At 36.8% G+C, this 21,345-nt stretch overlaps 1 protein-coding gene across 2 annotated transcripts; it reads left to right on the forward strand.

Annotated features, from left to right (window-relative positions):
* Window positions 1-3,053: 3,053 nt before the first annotated feature.
* On the forward strand, window positions 3,054-19,267 carry LOC131144910 (protein SCAR1). 2 transcript variants are annotated; one of them, XM_058093861.1, is made up of 9 exons: window positions 3,054-3,636; window positions 7,573-7,736; window positions 10,350-10,473; window positions 10,550-10,682; window positions 11,031-11,098; window positions 11,248-13,798; window positions 14,045-14,134; window positions 18,738-18,845; window positions 18,947-19,267. In XM_058093861.1, the coding sequence occupies exons 1-9, from the start codon at window positions 3,482-3,484 to the stop codon at window positions 18,992-18,994; spliced, it is 3,441 nt and encodes a 1,146-aa protein (XP_057949844.1). In that variant the 5' UTR covers window positions 3,054-3,481; the 3' UTR covers window positions 18,995-19,267. The 2 variants fall into 2 exon arrangements, with proteins under 2 accessions (XP_057949844.1, XP_057949845.1); XM_058093862.1 differs by lacking the exon at window positions 3,054-3,636 and having other exon boundaries at window positions 7,604-7,736; window positions 10,339-10,473.
* The last annotated feature ends 2,078 nt before the right edge of the window (window positions 19,268-21,345 follow it).

Below are 21,345 nucleotides of genomic sequence, written 5' to 3' on the forward strand. Positions count from 1 at the left end.
TGACATATAATATGAAATGGAATATGTAAATCTGTTTAAATACGTATATGAACTAGGGGAACTGGATTTCCAGTTTGCTATTGAAAATGTGGAAAAACAGGTGCCGATTATATACTGAGTTTTTTACGTAAAAAAGGTTAAATCGAGAGGGCGTGTGCTGGTTTATACCACAGTACGATTGAATGAGATGTGAAAATACTAGAACTGTACATGTGATTTGTGAATGCGAAACAAGTTAATTCGTTTTACCATAAATTGTATATATGACATTTGGAAACCGCAGCTTGTTACTATTAGAGTCATAAAAAGCTCATCGTTATATTAAAGCCTTAAAAAACTCATCGTTATATGAAAGCCCTAAAAAGCTCACCGTTATAAGAGATTCTTAAAAAGCTCAATGTTAAGCGTGATTCCATTGCTATATATATATATATTGGATACAATGCAACTACACATATGATTTTCAGTGTGGGTATTGAGATAGTTGGTTGGATATTGGAGTGACCACTAGTGGATTAATGGACCAGGTGGTACCAGTCAAACTATAGTAAATCGCATAACCCGAAACCAAGGGGTAGTGTTGACATTTGTTATTATTATATCTAAGTTGGACAGTGTTCTAAATATACATATTTATGATTTGAAAACTAAAATGGGTAAAGTCACAGGTTTGAGTACCGGGCGGAGGGATCGTACTGTGTATGGGCCTATACCCTACCTTAACCTCAGGAACTCTCGCTTGTTATGATGCTAAATCATCTATCATATGAATTATATCTATATATCTCCTGTATTACAGTATTGAGAATATGCTTTATATGTAATTGCTTTCAATTGAAATAAATGCATGTGGTCACACACTGATGTACTATCTTCCACCTTACTGAGAAGTGTCTCACCCCAACATACAACCTTTGTGTTAGGTCCTACAGGACGCCAGTCCCAGTTGCTAGAGGGACTTGAAGGGTTGTTTTGTTTTTAGCTTACATAAGTGTTTTGTATATGTAATAGACATAGTTTAGAATATCTTTTGGAGATTGTAAGAACATGTTATGTTCAAAGTACGATCATATGTATTTGAGGATATAGTTAGAAATTCTGGTATGTCTTTTAGATTTTCCATATGAATGTTTATGTTTTTCATTGTGCATGAGAATTCATATCAGTATGAAATACTCGTATGTCCCTATTCAGGGCGGGTGGTATATGTATGTTTATTAGAGACAGTGTTAGCTTTGATGCAATCCCAAGAAAGGGGGGGGGGGGTGAATTGGGTATTTAAAATTTATCACCTAGGTCAATTGGTTTAACAGTAGTATTACACAACCTAAGGTCAGTCTATGCGATTAACAAATAAACACGCACGTGCAATAAAAGTAAAATGTTGAAAAGTAAACAGTACACGCAATATGTTATCGAGGTTTGGCCAAATTGCTTACGTCCTCGCCTTGGCTAACAAGCATAAGGATTACCACTATAATTGCTCACTTAAATGGGTGGAGCGGCACCTAAACAAACCAATTCAATTAGCATAAGGTTGACCTCAAGCTTTACAACCAGGTCAATTAACACAGGGTTGACCTCAACCTACACAATCCTTACTGGGTTAGATTACGGCCTCCTCAGGTCACGCCTAAAAATACAACAGTACGTTCACAATAAAATGGTACAGTGATTATGCTTTCATGTAAAACTGATATGTACCCAATATAAGCGCAATCATATATACATCAACAATATAGGTACATGTAAGCTTAGTGATGTGTATATATGTGCAAATAACACTCAACAGGATATGATCACAATAATGTTCAAGAATGTTCTAAACAAGCAATACCTTGGAATTTAAGTAAAGCATAAATCAATAGCAAATCAGTATTCCAAAGATATCAATAAGATATTCAAACTAGTTCAAGAAAATTTTCTTCAATGAAATAGGCACACCACTAGTTTGAAAATATTTTGCTTATTTGAAAATATCTTTGCACAACCAAAAATAAAGCTATTGGACACTTGTAATAACAATGCAAATATCCTAAACTTTCTTGATTTAATCCCACACAAGATTTATAATGTGAAAATCTGTGGAATAAACTTAAACTAAACTCCCAAAAAAAAATTTCAATCACACAAACAAGTGGGAGTATTTAGGTGTAGCAATCACAATCACATGAAAAGAACTCTCACAATCTCAGAATATATCAAAGGAATGAAAGTTTGAAAGTATTTGACCAAAAAATGAATTTTCAAAAGAAATGATTTTTTGGCTAATCAATTTGTTAATCCTTTCTTAATCTTGCAAATGAACTTATATTTATAGTCAGAGGTAAAAATATAACCGTTTGTGATATAATGAGAATAATTTAAAAAGTCCCAAATAATTAAAATTCAATTTTAGTTTCCAATCATTTGAATGTAAGTATTTGCTACATAATTACATTCCTTTATCTTAAATATAAAAAGAATTATAAAAAGTATACACAATTTAAAACCCAAGTTACAATTTTATTTCACATGTCCCACTACTTCAATGTTCAAAGTTCTAACTAATTTAGTTAATTTTCAAAAGTTTAAAAACCGGCACGTGCACGTAATAATGAGCATTGACCAACACTAATATTCATTCTCTTTTAATAGAGGGAGTGGGAGCTTCAGCTTGCAGTTGCAGCTCCCCTACTTCGAAAAAATTATAACACGCTGTCATTTTCTTCGTCAATATTTCATTAATTTGTCTGGACACGTGTCCTATCCTATCCTGCCCTCCCCGCGTCCCAAAATACCTCTCGTCATTAACGGCTCTTATTTCTTATTTAAAATTTTAATTCCAAAAAAAAAAATGCATTAATTATTTAACTCACCAAGAAAAAATAAAAAATAAAATAAGATGAGGACGTGGCGTACACGTCGATCCACCCACAGCGATCCGAGGCTGACCTGGGAATCCGAAATAATAAGGAAGTAAATCGGTTAAACGCCGGAAATCATGGTCAGCGAGTCATTCTGGGAAAAGACCGAGGACATAAAAGTACTTTCGCTGGGTTCACAGAGTCACAGTGGATGCCTTTCCTGTTGTGTACCCGGAATGCTTGTAGAGTTGGCAATGTCGTCGTCGTCTTCCTCCAGCCATCTATCTGCGATGGCTATGTGATGTGTGGCTGAAGAGTGTATCTGCTCTTCTCAGTCACTCTCGGCAGTTAAGCTGCTCCCATCTCCCCACCTACTCCTCTTCCTCCTCCTCCTTCTCCTCCTCCTCTCTCTCTCTCTCTCTCTCTCTCTCTCTCTCTCCCATACCCTTTCTCGCTCATCATTCCTCCATTTATTACCTTCTTTAATTCTTTCACACATTCATTTCCGCCATTAAAGCTTCTCTCTCTCTCTCTCTCTCTCTCTCTCTCTCTCTCTCTCTCTCTCTCTCTCTCTCCGAGTCTTGTCTGAAAGCTGCAAAGAAGCTCGGCGGAGAAATCAGGGAGGGAGAGGAGAGATGCCGTTGGTGAGAGTTCAGCTGAGGAACGAGTACGGCTTGGGGCAGCCGGAGCTCTACAAGGAGACGAACAGAGAGGATCCTAAAGCCGTGCTTGATGGGGTAGCCGTCGCTGGTCTCGTTGGGATCTTGCGTCAATTGGGTGATCTTGCCGAGTATGTTTCGCTTTTCTTGGGTTTTCCTCGCGCTGTCTTTTTCTTAATTTGGGATTTTCTTTGTTTAGGGAATGTCGAGTTTTCTAGCTTTTTCTTTTGTTTATTGTGGATACAAGCAATGGGGAGGGAAAATTTTGTGAGTGTAAGAAAAATTATTTCGCGGTTTTTGTTTTCAACATTTAATTCATTTGTGATAATTTGAGTGATTGGTCTAGTTGTCAGTGTTCTGAGTATTGCTTAGTATGAAAATTTGTCGACTTAAGCTTACTGCAAGGTTGCGCATTCAACAAAGTCGTAATTGTGTTTTAGAATGCTTGTATTTCATGCTTATGATCTGTATTGATGAGTAGGCCCGCAGTTCACCATAAAAAATGTATGAAAATTTGCTTTCCCGCTTGAGAGAGAGAGAGAGAGAGCTGGGTCAGAAATTAACATTTTTTCTAGGGAATGTACAAAATTTACGTTTCACTTTTCTTGGGTTTTCCTCGCACTGTCTTTTCTATGGAATGTTGAGTTTTTTCTAGCGTTTTCTTTTATTTTCTGTGGATACAAGCACTGGGAAAGGAAAGTTTTGTGAATGTAAGGAAACTTAGTTCATGGTTTCTATTTTCAGCATTTAATACGTTTGTGAAAGTTTGAGTGATTGGTCTAGTGCTAGCACTCTGAGTGTTGCTTAGCATGAAAATTTGTTGAGTTAAGCTTACTGCAAGGTTGCACATTCAACAAAGCAGATTGTCTTATAAATTGCTTCTATTTCGTGCTTATGATCTTTATTGATAAGTAGGCCCGTTGGTCACCTTTAATGATGTATAACAATTTGCTCTCACTTGAGAGAGAAAGAGAGAAAGAGAGAGAGAGAGAGGAAAAACCTAAGTTGGATGATTCATGGTTAATATGGGTATAGACTAAATTTTTTTTTAGCAACTACTAAACCTTAACTGCAGTAGCAAGTGTAGAATTTTGTTCCTAGAGGCAAAGTATATGCTTACTTTAATAGCTGATTATAATAATGAAAACATAAGTTGCTTACTTTGATAGCTTATTATAATAATGAAAACATAAGTTTAGTTTTTTAAATTGTACATGAAATTTAATCTTAAAATTGATTTGGATTAATAGATTTATGGAAGTGGAGGGCAAAGTGCTTTTTTAAAGTTTTTATTTCCTTTGTATTAGAAGATAATTTTGTTCATAAAATAGTTCACCTGTTTTTTAAAGTGTAATGTACAAAACCTTTGTAGCAATAACCTTTATAAATAATTTCAAAGCATTGGGAGGGGCATGTTTAAACAAAAAAATTCAAGGATATTCATAATATAGCATCCAATATGTGTGGAGAATTTAGGAATCATTGGTGCAGGGGCAGGGGCTATCTGCCACTGCTTAATTGGAGGAATCACTGTTAATATGGTGCAAAAAATCAACTTAATGCGACAATTTTTAAATTTTTAATTGAAAATATGGTTTTTAGAAGTGGGACTATTCTCAACACATTGATTCTGATTTCTTCTAGTCTAGTAACCTGAGATGTTTTGCTGGTCCTCAAGTGTTTGGTGATAATGAGTGCAGCAGGCATTGTTTTCTTCACTATTTAGAGTACCATCAACCATGTATATTGTGCTTCATATTTTTATGTCTCCATGGACTTAATGATCCTTTTAACCTAATTGATTAGAATTTTTTTGTGCTAAGTCTGTAGTTGTCGTGATAACTATCACTGCTCCATTGATACTTGGGGTTTTATTGAACAGGATTCTGAAGAAACTTATTTACTTCTATGCTTTGAATCTGTTCTTTGCTGAATCTGTTCTTGGCAACCCTTTGCTCTATAACCACTCTCCTGTTATGTTTTATGTGAATGAGCATGGTGTGGGTTATTACCAAATATTACCACTTTAATGTTTAGAGGAAGCATGATTCTCTACTCTGCATAGATGATGTGAATATATAGCTTATGAAAGTTGTAATGGTGTTGGCACAAATTGGGCCGGACAAGGTTTGGTTTTCCTTCAAACAAAAGCATTAAATGATTGAGCCAAACTTTGTGTCATCCATTGTAGAAGGCTTGGTAATTAGCATCCTTTCTTAGTGAATGGTGGATTGGTGTCTGGTGATGCCAGGCCCTCCCTACTAATGTAGCGATGAAAACAACGGACTAACTGATCATTTGTGGGAACAATCTTGGGGTTGCTTTAGTGATGTTCCCATTGGATTTTCAAACTGCTGGGAATAATGCTTGGTGCATTTTATCAGTGCTGCAAACAGATAGAATAGCAAGCATTGTGATAGCAATTGGTTAGGGCATAGGAAACTTGGGAATTATCTGGTGTTGGGTTAATCTGGATTTTGAAATTCACTAGCCAGAAAATACTGAATATAAACTTAAGAAAATTGAAAATGAAATTTGGGATTGGGAAAAGGATTGAGTGATACTTCATATTGCAAAGGCCCCAAGACTGTGAGGTTCATACATTTTGGAAAATTTATTTTGATATCCCTGAGCTCTGTGATGGTTGACTTAGTTGGGGATTTTAGTAGGAGTTGGGGATTTTAGTAGGAAATGTGCTTGTGGGTTTTCTTTTGTTTTCTCTTTTTATCAGTCAATGAAAAGGTTGACCTTGGTCCCAAGGAAAGGGTGTTACATGCAAACTTGGAGATCACAAGTTCAAATAATGGAAACAGCTGAATTTGTAGGTAGGATTGTGATGCTGTGCAGATCATACCCTTCCAAGAATTTTGGTGTAGTGTGGGAGCCTTCTGCTGTGGTGTTATTTATTGCTTTCTTCTTTCTTTCTTTCTGATTGGAATTGGATAAGTTGTATCAATTGAAGAGAAGTGATGACTGTGCAACTACATGTGCACATGGTCCACTCGCCACCTAAATATAATGCATCTTTCAATAGAAGATGTTTTACGTAGTTTGACTTTGAAGCTGTTTGAGACCTGCAACTTAGATGAGCTTCTGTTACAAATGTACAAGGTTGCATGCTTCTGTACACAACTTATAGAAGCTGGTTTCTGTTGAAAGTTGTATTCATTAGAGTTAAATTGCTATTTTGGTACTCAAGGATTTTCAAGCAGGGAGCATATGTCAGTCAAACCTACTTTTTTTTCCTTGGGTTGAGTGGATGAGTTTGGGGGGTGGGGGTGATGTTTCCATGGATATTAGTGAGATACTACAAATGCTCTTGCTATTGCATATGAAAATTGTGGTCTTGACCTGCGGTTGTTCACCAACAAAAGGCAGTGCATACTTTCCTCCTAGGACTTGAGGACAGGGTTCTCATTGTTCTATTGATTTTTATGGTGAAATTTAGGTCTTCAGACTCCCATATTAAAATTTTTTACTCTTGTTGCATGAGAAAGATCAAATCTCTACTTTTCGTTTGGTCATCATATTAGTTTTTGGTTTTTCATTTTTTTGGACATTATTCTTGATCTAATGTGTATAGGTTCCTGTATATACTTGATATTGAAGTTTCTATACAGACCAGCATGTAGTGTACTGTTGAGGGGAAGTTGAATGCACTTTTAAGAGCACTTGAGGGCAAAGTTCTTGTGGTTCTATTAATCTGTGCGGCAATATTTAGATCTTCTGACTCCCATTTTAAAATTTTGTACTCTTTTGGCATGATAAAGAACAAATCTGAGCTTTAAAACCTTTCATTTGGTGACTTGTTTCCGTGTTCAGTTATTTGTATTTGTGGACATCATTGTTGAGCTAATTGGTTCATGCATAATAGGTTCCTGTATAAATTTGATGAAGTTTCTATACAATGGGAAAATTGTGGGGATATTTGAGAACAACATTAAATTTTGCAAAATGTTTAGGGATTTATTTGACTGAAATTTCAATGACCAAGTTGTTGGGTCTGATATTTTGTCTTGATTTTTGTTAAATACTATTTGCTAATGCAAATCTTTTCCATCTTCTAGATTTGCAGCAGAGGTTTTTCATGGGTTACAAGAGCAAGTGATGAGTACAGCTTCTAGAAGCCATAAATTGATGGTTCGTGTGCAACACATTGAAGCTGCACTTCCTTCACTTGAGAAGGCTGTGCTGGCGCAAACAAGCCACATACATTTTGCTTACACGGCTGGTATGGGTTGTGCACCTGTGAGTTAATGTATTCTGATATGCATTTGTCTTTAATATGTTGATACTATTATTGTATTTGATGCTAAATTAGTGGGAAAATTGGGCCTACCATCTCATCTGAGCAGTGGAAATGCTGATACTGAATTTGACACTCCCCCTCGCTCCCAATCAAAATTGAAGGAAAAAAATTTCAGTCTATTTTTTGTAAATGCTTACGCTCTGCTGTGAATTTTTGAATTGTAATAATTATCGTGGAATCAAGATTAGGAGTCATAAATGAAATTCTGGGAAAGGATAATTGAACCAAGAATAAGATTAGAAATGAGGATTTCAAAGAATCAATTTGGTTTTATGCCTAGAAGATCAACAACATAAGCTATTTATCTTTTAAGAAGATCGATGGAAAAGTTTAGGAAAAAGAAGAGAGACGTGCATATGATTTATTGACTTGGAGAAAGCATACGATAGAGTACTTAGGGAAGTTCTTATGGTTTATTGACTTGGAGAAAGCATACGATGGAGTACTTAGGGAAGTTCTTTTGTGGGTCTTAGAAAATAAAGAGGTCAGTAGATATACTGAGGCCATTAAGGATAGGTATGATAGATTAGTGACTAGCATTAGGACTATAGGAGGGGAATCTAGAGATTTTCCAATCACAATAGGTGTACATCAAGGCTCTACTTTGAGCCCTTATCTTTGTACTTTAGTGATTGATGAATTTACTAGGATTATCCAAAACAGGATCCCTTGGTATATGTTGTTTGTAGATGATATTGTGCTAATTGATGAAAGTAGGAGTAGAGTGGAATCTATTGATGAAAGTAGGAGTAGAGTGGAATCTAAGTTAGAACTTTGGAGAATCGTATAAGAGTTCAAATGTTTTAGGATAAGTAAGAATAAGAAAGAATATATGAAATGTAATTTAGGAGTAGTGGAGAGAATATTAAACTTGATAATCAAGAAATTATTAGTGCTAATAGATTTTGAAGTGCTAATAGATTTCGATATCGTGGATCTATTATGCAAGTAGAAGGGGAAATTGAAGAAGAATACATAGAATTAAAGCAGGTTGGGTAAAATGGAGGAGTGCATCTGGTGTGTTGTGTGATCGTAGAATATCCTTAAAATTGAAAGGAAAGTTTTATGAGATGGCTGTAAGGCTAGCTATGCTTTATAGCTTAGAATGTTGGGCAACTAAGAAATATGTACAAAAAGTAAAAGTTGTCAAAATGCGAATGTTAAGTTGGATGAATGGTATAACATTAAAAGATAAACTAAGAAACGAGTATATACTTAATTATTTAAGCATGACTTCGGTCGAAGACAAGATAAGAAAGGGGCGACTTAGGTGGTTTGATAATTTGAAACATAGGCTTAGTAGAGCACTTGTGAGGAGGTGTTAGTTATTGTTTTTGACATGAAAAGGGATAGGGATAGACCTAAAATAACTTAGAATCAGGTAGTGAGAAAGGATTTAATAGCCCTTAAGCTAGTAAAGGAAAATGCTCTTGGTTGGGTGAATTAGGGAAAAAGAATTCATGTAGACGACCCCACCTAGTAGGACTTAAGACTTCTTCTTGTTATTGTTTTTTAGGTCTAGACATCTCCTTGGGCTGTATGGATATTAGTTATCAGAACTTTTGAGGATATCAAACAATAATAAAGGTTCAATGTGTCCACATAAGTAGAGGCTCCTTATTTAGTAAAATGCTTAATGCCACGGGCCTGTGACATCACAGGCTGTCATGCGCCGAACACTTCACATCTTGTTAAACCATGCAACCCTAGTTTTGACACTCTTGCTTAACTAGTTAGTTGAAAGTATATTGCGGTTTCACAACATGAACAAATTCTTAGCCATTGAGTACAAAGTTAAGTATAAGCAGTAAACAAGTAAGTACACAAGAGTCATGCGGTAAACAGTAAAGCATTGTATTTCATTCTTAACACCTCCGTAGGCAACATGTGTTTTGCGAGAGAGATAAGTAGGTTAAATACATTTACAGATGCTAGTTAGTTTTACAATGACTAATGAATACTCACCCTCCCCTAAAGAGCTTTCTATGCTATTCTAGCTCCGACAATAGGAAACATAAAACTGAGTGAGGGGTCATTCTCCCATTTTACACTATGGCGTTATCACGTTCAATGAATAAACCCTATACTACCATGATGGTTACCCATCCCATGTAGACAAGACAAGTGGCCATAGGTAAGCATAATGCCCTGAACAAGCTTGGCCTGTGCTGTTTAGCATTACAGCCATATTTATGGCTGTTTTTTTTTTTGAAATGATAAATTTCATTTTCAATTGATTTACACTAGCTGCAAATGATCATGTTTCCATCTTGATACATGTTATGATATTTATGCCTTTGCAATGTTAATTTGTATAGTTTGTATCTACAAAACTGCTGACAATTGAGAAAATTTAGTAATGTGTGCAATAATTAGGGTTCGTGGTTCCACTTATTGACTGGTTCAGCTTAGACAAATTCTTATTATGTATGCTTAAGTTGATTAATAGAAGATCATTAGCCATATAGTCAGGTTTTCATTATTGCTGAAATAATATTCCGATAAAACCCTTAACAGAAAGCAGTTGCTTTGCAGGTTCTGATTGGCATGCTCGAATTCAAAATGGACAAAATCTCTTCATCTATGATGACTTGCCAAGATTTATAATGGATAACTATGAAGAATGTCGTGATCCTCCACGTTTGCACTTGCTTGACAAGTATGTCTGGCAACTGATGTTTTGTTGGGATCTTTATTTACAGTTAGATTCTGACATTTTGAGCTCTGCATATCAGGTTTGATACTGGTGGCCCTGGATCATGTTTAAAGAGGTATTCAGATCCAACCTATTTTAAGAGAGTATCAGCGAGCTATGATGAAGCAAACATTGATAAAGTACGAAGAGATAAGAAGGCTCGTAAAAGCAAGGTTGTCTGTCCTTGATGAAAAATTTGATCTCATACTTTTGAGTCTTTGATTATTAACCTTAATATAATATGACAAGATACCTCAATTTCATTCAAATTAACTTGTTTATTCCAGGATCATATTCAATAAAATGACTTCTTTAGTATTCCATTAGGTATTATTATTGGGCAGTGTCTAGAACTTTTGTTTTGATGTGCAGGCATAATTACTGAACAAGCTCATGAAATGAGTTCTTCAAAATAAATCTGAAATAACACCCATTAGTTTATGCTTTTTTGGTTTATTCTAAATTTGGGCTCGGAATTGCATTCAAAGCCATTGCTTTATACTTTATTTCTTAATGAGCAGAAAAAAAAATCGTGGCAGAGGAATGGAGAAGTATTGCGTGGTGCGTCAGTACCCAATCTCAGTGGCAGGTACTTTATTTTGATCATGCATCAGTGTATTATTGTTGAAAATGGTTGGTGATACTCCTGTATTGGTGAATTTTTGGTTCAACTTGGAGGTTGTTGCCATGTTCAGCTTAATGAAAGTTTGAAGCATACAATTTCTCTGTCTATGGCAGAATGCACTTTGCTTCACCAAATTTTGTTGGGCAAACTTCTCCTCGGACTGCATCAGCATTTGAATTGACATCAAAATCTGAACAAGGGGACAAATCAAATTCTTTTGATTCAAGAATGGAGTCAGGCTATATAGAATGTGTTTTCCGTCTAAGTTCATCCATTCAACCTGAGGAAGAGGAGCCTATGGAATTGTCCTCTTCTAGGTTAAAGATGCAACAAAATGATAACCACGTTCCAGCTTTTCCTAATGAACAGAATGGGGTTGTCGATGATGATTTGTCACAAACTTCCTGGCAGGAGCAAACTGTTGCTAGTTCATCTTGTGTTACATGGGATGAAAAGACAGAAATAGTGGAACCCAAGGGTCAGCAACATGATAGTGGTAAATCTCCAGAGATGCTCTCAAAAAACTCTGACTTAGATACACAGGAGAGGGGATCTCTTTACCTTAAAAATGTTAATCAAGTGGAGATCCTTTATGATTGTAAAAATATTCCAAAGTCAAGTTCTGGTGGTGATCATCTTGATGAAATTGAAAGCGAAACAGACAATTTCATGGATGCACTTAACACCATCGAATCGGAATCAGAAAATGATCTTGATTGCCAAATGAAACAAGAACAATGCTCCCCTAGTTTTAACAATGAAGTAACAGATGAAGGAATGGATGTGCTTACAGTACATTATGCAGACCGTCATCCACCAAAATTTGAATCTCAGACTGCATGCTGCAGTTCTTCAACCCAAGGATCATCCTGGGATTTGGCTAACTCAGTTTCTATGGAGCCTGGTCAGTTACCTGAAATTGTTGGCAAATCTTCTAATCCAGATGGTACATCAGTCATTGATATATGTGAAAGTGTTGGTAATCCTGATGATTCAAAATTAGAATCCGTTGTTAGCGATCCATCATCCCTTAGCTTAAAAATCCCTAGTTCTGAGGCTCCAACAGGTGATAAGATCATAATCAGTTTTTTAGAGTCTCAAGAATTTGCTGAAGATTTAGAATCAGGTAATCCTGGTGGTTCAAAATTAGTGTCTGTTATTGATGATCCGTCATATTCTAGCTCCTCAGTCCTTGATTCTCAGGTCCCAGGCGGTGATAAGATCATAAGCAGTTCTTGTGAGTCTCGAGAATCTGCTGAAAATTTTCCCCCTGTTCAGTCTATGAGGTTCTGGACGAATGGTGGCCTGTTAGGACTTCAGCCATCAAAACCTCCAGATTGTAGTATATTGAATGCAACAACACAGGAATCACTAGCCAAAGTTGAGGAAAATGCTGTTGATGCTAAAAATCACTCTGTTATGGTCAAAGGTGATGGCATTTCTGAATGCCCAACATTGTGTCACAATGATCAAGAATGTGGTGACTCTATTGAGATGAAATCTTTGGGAACTTCATTGGCGAATTTGGATGCTGAAGTTCTAAGATGTAGTGATTGTCATCACAGTAATATAATTAGTCAAGCGCATGGACGTGGAATGAATGAACCCAGTGAAACGTCAGCAAAAACTGAACTGCCAGTTGCTTCTGATGCCAAAACTGCATCTACTGAAGCCAGGACGGAGAATGAGGAAAATCTGTATCGGGTGTTTGGATTGAGTCATAGAATACTTGGGAATAGTTTTCGAAGAACAGCATCACTAGTCCCTGATGATAGATCTGAAGTGGCTGGTGGACACAGCAATGTTGAATACAAAACCTCATCTGAGATGACTTTCAAAGATCAGCTTGGATGTGGATCTCTAGTAAATTCACCTTCCTCCTCGCCACCTCTTGAACATATGAAAATATCTTTCAACCCTATTAGTGGCTTTGAGAATTCCAGACTTAAACTGAAATTTCCTGATAGTAATGAGTGTCAAGAAAGCATTAGAGATATGTTTCCTTCATTTCAGTTGGTCCCAGATCCTGCTATGCCCCTGCGAGACATTGGTTCTGACAGTGATGATGACACATTTTGTAGATCATCTCCTTATATGTCAGATGATTGTCACAGCCTTCACTCTGAATCAAATTCTGAACAGTGGGAATCTGGTGAAGTTCCTGGAAGCAAGGACCGTGGGCTTCATAATTCTTTATGTAGAATCTCATCAATGGAATCCATTCCCTGCTCTTTGGAGCCAGAGGAAATGGCCCGCGGAGGCATCCAGGTTGACAGTGGACTTCAAGGTTCCTATGATGTAAATGGTGTGGAACAGTCTCATCCTAGTTCTTTGCTTGATTTTCCAAGTTTTGATGCTGTGGATCCGCTGCTTCAACAAGAATTCAAAAACAATTCTAATCCAGAGGTTCTCCTAGGGTTGCAACATCAGAAAGAGTCAGCACCCTTGCCACCGCCTCTCCCTCCTGTGCAATGGAGGGGTCTGAAATCCCTTTCTGATGTGACAGAAGACAGACGATGTGCTGCCTCTGAAATTTTCAATAACACATTTGATTTGAAGCTTTTGGAATCTGACATCTCTCAGCAACCTAAGCCAGCCCCAGCTAAGCTGCAACAACTTAGTGTGGAGGCCTTAGCAGTTTCACCAAAGACCAACGTGATCTTGGTAGTTTCATCTCTCTCTGTCTCTCTCTCTCTCTCTCTCTCTCTCTCTCTCTCTCTGTGTTTTAGCTATTTGTTTGGTTCATTCAATTAAACATGATGGTGTGCTCCTGTGGTAATCAGGGGGGTGGGGATGGCTAGTTCTACAGTTCTTAGTTCACAAAGATCTTTCCATGTATGAAGAAGAAAATTTAACATAGAGAGAAGTGGGAATTCCCTCTGTACCAATAATGGATTTCTATGTGTGCAGCTGCAGGGCGAGCAAAAAGAGGCAAATCAGGTTGGCAATGGCGCAGGAATAGTTGAAAGAGAGGACTTCTTACAGCAAATTAGAACAAAAGTGAGTAACCATTTTCTATTGTGATTTGGTAGCTTTCTGCTAAGGGAATATGGGAGGGACCATCTTGTTTGTCGGATTGAGTTTTGATGGTAGACTAAATATTTCATATTGGTTTCAGAAGATATTCTAATTTAAACAGTGGTTCTTCTTAAGTGGAGAGCTGTGACTTTTATAAGATAGCCAAGTAGCATGCTTAATTCCTTACCTGTCCCCTATTGATGAGATATAGTTCTGCCACACCAAGCAACAGTCACAGTTTGATAGTAATACAGAAAACATACTCTGCTGTTAGTGGAATAATCTAAAGTTGTTGAGAAGGCCTCCAAGCGACCAAGAGACAGAATAGTTGTTTTAAATTACACCTTTATGAGCAGACTTTTATATTTCTTATATTATGTTGTAGTTTTTAAAGCAGCTAGTTTATATACCAAAACTATTTTCGTGTTTCAGTCTTGAACTCATGTGGCAATGAAAAATAGAAACTATTTGCAAGCTATGGTGGATTCTCTCTCTCTCTCTCGCCAAAATTGTATCACCTGTGCAGCTTATTTTCTTTCTCTTTTTAGGAGGCATGTGCCACTTGACGAAGTATGGGTGATCCAATTTTTCTTCATCATCATAATTGCTTTGCTTCAAGATGGAGAGAGAGAGAAGGGGGGGGGGGGGGGAGAGAGAAAGAAAACTTTTGGCTGGAGTACAGAATAACCCCATAGAGCATTCTCACCTCTTTTATATTTTTTTTTTAATAAAAAAATAACCTTGAAAAAAAAAATGACAGGATTACACTATACCCTATACCGGTAGCACCAACAAAGATGTATAAATATCACCAACCTTAACTTAATATGGATTAAAAACGGGTCTAAACAGGCATTCGTGAAAATAAATCTCCAAGTGTAGTACATGACTTTACAAATGCGTTGCTGCAATCTTCATGACAACATTTTTCACAAGACGGCAGTCTAACTCAATGTGTTTTGTCTTTTGTGAAACACAGGATTGCTTGTAACGTAAATGGCAGGCTGACTATTGCAGTTTATATCCTTAGGTTTTGTCATAGGAAACCCATGCTCTGACACAAGACCTTGGCCACATTAGTTCACTGAGTCTGTGTGGCTGTGTGCTATAGCTTGATACATTGTTTAGCATTGGATCTTGCATTAGTATTTTCTTTATTGCTAGTCAGATGGCTAGATTGCGATCCACAAAAATACAGTACCCTGTTAGTGTAGACCTTCAATCTTCAACCAAACCAGCCTAATCTGCACTAGGTTTTTATTTATTTATTTTAATTTATTATTTTTTTTAAAGGAAAGTTTTAGAAAACAGCTATAAGAGTAACTATATGAATTAGAATGTTAGGCAACTAATGGACAAAATATCTAAAATGTTAAAAGTTGCCAAAATGAGAACACTCTGGTGGGTGAATGATACAACTCTAAAAGATAAATTAAGGAATGAAGGCATTCGTAGTAAGTTAAGATAGGAATATAAGATAGGGGGGGGGGGGGGGGGGGCGCACCGATAAGGAGGGTGAGCTATTTAATGTTAGTGGCAATAGAAGACCTAGAATAACTTGGAATGAAATAGTGATTAAGGATTTAACAATCCTCCATTTGTCAGAGGATATTGCCCAAGATTGTGTAAATTGGCGGAAAAGGATTCATGTAGCTAACCCCACCTAGTGGGATTTAGGGCTTGATTGTTGTTGTTGTAGTAGTCGTTTTTCAATCTTTGTGAGAACTCTTGAGATATGGAAGGATCCTATAGGCAGCATGACAGCTTCCCAGTTTGCCTGCTTGAGTTCTCCATAGTTGACTGAAAACTCTATTGCGAAGGATATGAAAGGCCTGTGATAGGTGTGCTAGCTTCCCAACTAACTTCTGCATGAATGCTAATGTTCAAAATCTGGTCCATCATCGTAGATGGTTGGCTCCATGGGAATACTGGTTTTAACTCCCAATATACCAGTCTCATTCGGTAAGCACAATCTATGTCTGCTTTATGAAAAAGTTCATGCCTTTGCTGCACTTGTCACCTCAATGCCTTAAAATTCAGTACACCGGCAATTGTAATTTGAATGTGCATGCTATTTTATACCTGTTGATTTTGTGCCTTCTAAATTCTGTGTTTGGGCTGGCACCCCCTTGCTTCCTTTATTATTTCTTTCTCAAAAAATACATTGAAGAGTTCCTAGGTCTTTGATTTGAAACTGCTTTTGAAGCCAATACTTCACCTATGCAATGCCTCTGTAGTCACTGTCTTTGACGATGATATCGTGAATGTAAACATGAGAAGCATTACATCTGTCTCCTTTCTGACAATCAGAGTGATGAGAACAATGCCAAGTTTAATAAAATTCAGCGATTACCTTGCTGAACTTAGCAAACGATGCCCTGGGAGACAGCTTAAGTTCATAATTGGCCTTATCCAAGCTATGAATATTGCTGCTCTCCCCCTGAGCAATGTATCCTAGAAGTTGTTCCTTCTAAATCTCTTCTTCTTCCATGCCATCATCCAAGAGCACATATTAAACATCTAATGGACAATGGGCAATCAAAATTAACAGCCAAAGAAATCTGGAACCAAGTGATATTTCAGTCGAATTGCAGGAGAAAATATCTCAAAATAATCTACACCATATTCTACCCTGTTAAAGCATTAACTGAGATTTGCATTTCCTTCCATTCAAATTTTCCCCAATTCGTCCACTGTGACATGTATTTTCTTGCAGATTATCTTCCTCAAGTAATAGACAATTATTCGTTCAGTCTTCATTTGTGGCTACAAATCTTTCTTGGTTCTTACAAGAAAAATCCCTTGTTGCCATATATTCCAAAAATATGTAGAGTATATTGTTTATTAGGCCTGATTCCAAAAGAATTGGTCAAGTTGTTGTCCCCTGATTGTTTTCCTAAAAAGTACGTGGTTGGGACTGATGGATATGGAGATCTGAGGGATATGAAACCCTGGGGTTTGAAAAATTTTGGGAACTATGGGTTGGTTTTGAACTAGCTGAGAATGGGGGAGATCTGACATTTCTGAGGTAACTTTAACCTTTTTTGACACAGCTTCTGTAGTAGATTCTTGCAATTGGGCAATCTTAAAGCCTTAAGATTAAGAGGGTTCAACATACATACCGTATGCCTCATTTCCTCTTTTGAACCACTCAAGAAACCAGATGCAAAAGAAGATTCTACAGACCAGAATTTGTAACTATCTTAAAAAACTTTGTACTTTGAATCTTTGTTGATACCTTGCAACTCTATTCAACTCCACATCTTCATAATCAGTTTGCCTATATCTTCTGCTAATTGCCACTGCAAAATCATCTCAAGGACTTATCAAGACATGAATTCCTGATACCAGATATCTGCACTTCTAGATAAAGGACAGCCATTTCAACCATACAATTTACAGGAATCTGATTGATCAAAAAATATTTGAGGCTTCCAAACCCCGCGCCTTGGATTTTCTGCTCCGAAAGTGGGAAGATCTACCTTTGAGCCTGTAAAGAAACCCCATACCTTCAAATTTTAACTATGGTGACTGGTCTCACTTGCATCAAAATCCTTAGGGTTTGGCAGCAATCCCCTTTCAAGATTCAGAGCATTCCCTTCCGCTACTGATTTGTGTTTGGAGAATTGAGAAACATCCATTCTGAGGCCCACCCTAATCATCTGTCACAAAGTTCAATACACATGTTTTCCTCCTGAGATATCTCAAGTGCACAAAACTCTGTTCTGCTCTTCAGTTGCCAGACCTGATAATTCCTAAAAATGTGATTCATGTTTCTTAAGTTGCTCCTGAAGGACTATGAATTTCATACCTTCCTCTATTTACAGCTTTTGATTCTCAGCTACTCTAATACCAACTTGTTATACGATCCTTGGATGCTGAATTAGGGACAACAGCAGCAGCTATATGCTGAGAATTAGGCCAAACAGCAGCTATTGAAGATCTTGTTCCCTTGTATACAATTTTTGTCAACCAAATCAAGAATCCAGTTGTAGAGGACGTCACTAATCTAACATAACTGCTTCTGGCTAACAACCAGCTTCAGCTTAATTTTCACAGAATGCTAACCAAATGATGTCATTCGGCTCCCATCTTAGCAATGACCCGAACAACATCATTTGCTGCCCTTTCTAATTCCTCTTTTTTCAGGTAAATAATACCTGGAACATAACTTACCAGACCATGAACATGCATTGACCAGTCAGGGATTCAAGCAACTGAACATAGGAGTTACTGTAAATGACAAATCTGAATACTTGAAGAAGAAAAAGAGGTCTGGAGAAGTTTATTGCTCTGCTATTATGTTGTGAATCTGAGAAATCTTACTCAACCAAGTAGAAGAGAATTAGGGTTGGGGCAAGAAAAATACAAGCAGAGAGGATTTTTCCGTTTAGGGTTGGATCTTGCACTTTGTAATGTTTTTGTTTGTCCTACTTGAAAATATTATGGTGAACCAATTAAATCTTTAGGTAGGGACAGTACCTTGGTTGCTGCTCTTTGTTAGCCCCAAATGTAAATTTCTCTCACAAACACTTGCAAGTTTAGAGTCTGTACGGTAAATTTTTTCTTTGATATGTTGCTGCAGTCTTTCAGCCTGAGGCACACAGCGACTGTGAGGCCAACCTTCACTCCAGGGCCAGCCACGAATGTCAAAGTCACTGCAATTTTAGAGAAGGCAAATGCCATTCGCCAGGTCTTCATTCCCTCTTTCTTTTTCACTTATTTTTCTTACATGCATTCTTCGTTTTCTTGTCGTGTTACCAACCGTACATTTCCAACTCAAAAATTTGCCAGGCTGTTGGGAGTGATGACGGGGAAGACGATAACTGGAGTGACACTTGATCTCCAAACTCCATCACGTTTGTCCATTAGAGGACATCCTCCTGTATTTTTTTTTGCAAATTTAGGCAAGGCTGTGTTGTATTTGTGAATAATCCCCCTCCCTTGTAAATTTGTAGGGCAGATCTTTGTTTCCTGATTCATATTATAGCTTTTGTTAATTCAATTAATGTTAAATACAACGAGGTAGTGAGATCAGGTTCATCATGGTGTATTAAAATCTGAGGGCGTTATTTATATGGTGCCTGCAAATATGATGAGCTCTGCTTTTAATTATTAGTTTTCCTAGTGTTTTCTCATGCTTATGAAGTTTTACAAGGGTTGTGATTTCACAGAATGGAATAACATAAAATTTTGCATTAATAATATATATATTTATTTATTTTACAATTGTCATGTCCTTGCATAATTTATACTTCTGGATATTTTTATAGGCATTTGTAGCTAACTGCATTCTAAGAAGGAAAGATGGAGTGGTTCATGAATATTTGAATGTTGAATGAAAGGAGATTGGAGTGAAAGAAGATAGGGCAAATGACAGACCTCTCTTGAGGTAGAGGTAGAGGTAGAGGTAGAGGTAGAGGTATAGTTAAAAGATATGTATCTTTTTAGAGATTTAAAAATCTCACATACCTCACTTTTGACTTTTCCCTATATTTGAAGAGATCGCGGGGCAATATGAAATTATATTAAAATTTATTTAAATTCATCCAATTTCAAAATAAACCTTTGAGCTCCATGCTCCGGATGCAATTGAAAATTTAATTATATCCCTAAAAAGTTTATCTCTTTGCTAAATTTAAAGGAGTTTAGTGTCTTTTTAGCATATCTTAAGTTTTGAAACCTTAGATGAGTTCCAATGAATTTTTGAAAAGAAAAAAATTATTTTCATTATATTTTTTTCTATATTAAATATTATTTAAAAAATAAAAATATTGAAATCAAATATTAATGATGTGTAAAATTAAATATTTATTCATAGATTTATTATATTTTTATTTATTTTATTTTTTTACCTTATTAATAATCAAACATAAAAGAGTAATTTTTTTTCTTTTTTTTTTCTTAACATTTTTTAAGTTCTAAATGGGATTTGAATAATAAGTCCCATTTTACCGTACCCAATTCCATTCTGTTCCCATTTTCCCAAATGTGTTGGTATCATTTCCATTTTGAATAGGTGATGACGTCATATCATATACCCTTATGTGAGTACATATTTTGATTTTTGATTCATTTAAAGCACTTCCAAGGAATCCAAGGAATGAAAGTATCTCAAGTAGGGTGAGCATTTGGCCGGTTCCATTAATTCGGTCAATTAACTGAATTAATCAAAAATAATTTGCCATAACTAAACCGATCGAATTGACCTTATTACCTAACCCTTACCTGGCTGAATTAAATTTTCGATTCATTCGATTAACTAAACTTAACCAAACCAAAATTGCATCATAATCAAAAATCAAAAACTCAAAAAATGGCATAAATCTCAAAACTACATCATAATCTCAAATGACTTAACAACAACCTGAGAAGCGATAGCCACGGCGAGGGCTAGGGCGATGGCATGGCAAGGGCTAGGGGCCTAGGGCGACGATATGACAAGGGCTAATTGACTTAGGCAACTAGGCAAGGGCCTTGGCGACGGCAAGGGGCCAAAGGGAAGGCCACTCAAACTCGTGAAAGTCTCGACTCTTGATATCGAAGCCAATTAATCGAATGGTGGGATGGAAGTTTGGATTTGGAGTAGAGGTGAGGGCAGTAGAGTGCACTCTGTGAAGTTCGAAACCTGGTCCTGGAGGGCCAGAGGTTGGCTGGTCGGCATGGTTGTTGTCTCGCTGGAGGACAAAGGTTGGCTAGTCGGTGTGATTGCTAACTCGTTGGAGGGCAAAGGCTGGCTGGTTAGCATGGTCGCTGACTCATTGGATGGCTGGGGGACGAAGGCTCGAATTGGAAAGTGGAAAGGAATGGAACTGGGAATTTGGAACCCTAAAATCCCAAAGATACCGATTAACATTATATATTATATAATTTGGTTATTGATTAATCGAAATTAAATTTACCCATAACCGAATCAAAAATCAAAAATTAAATTTATTCAAAATTAGAATCAAACCAAACCAAATTAAAATTTAAATCGAACCGAACCAATCAAATTAACTCAGTTAATTTGGATAATTCGATTTTCATCCAGTTGTGCTCTCCCTAGTTTTAAGAAACTTAGGATGGTAGATTTATAAGCTCTTGTTCTTCTAGAGTCCTAGACTGCTCCAACATTGACTCCCTTTATTGTTTATAATTATATATTTGTATGTATGAGTATGTATGTTGTGGGCGGATTGGAAGCTAGCAGT

This window comes from Malania oleifera, chromosome 12, assembly GCF_029873635.1.
Source record: "Malania oleifera isolate guangnan ecotype guangnan chromosome 12, ASM2987363v1, whole genome shotgun sequence".
Lineage (NCBI taxonomy): Eukaryota > Viridiplantae > Streptophyta > Magnoliopsida > Santalales > Ximeniaceae > Malania > Malania oleifera.

Coding starts and splice junctions, on each gene's coding strand:
- LOC131144910 (XM_058093861.1), top strand. CDS start 3,482: ATGCCGTTGGTGAGAGTTCAGCTGAGGAACGAGTACGGCTTGGGGCAG. Junction 10,683..11,030: donor AGAAGGCTCGTAAAAGCAAG/GTTGTCTGTCCT, acceptor CTTAATGAGCAG/AAAAAAAAATCGTGGCAGAG. Junction 13,799..14,044: donor CAAAGACCAACGTGATCTTG/GTAGTTTCATCT, acceptor CTATGTGTGCAG/CTGCAGGGCGAGCAAAAAGA.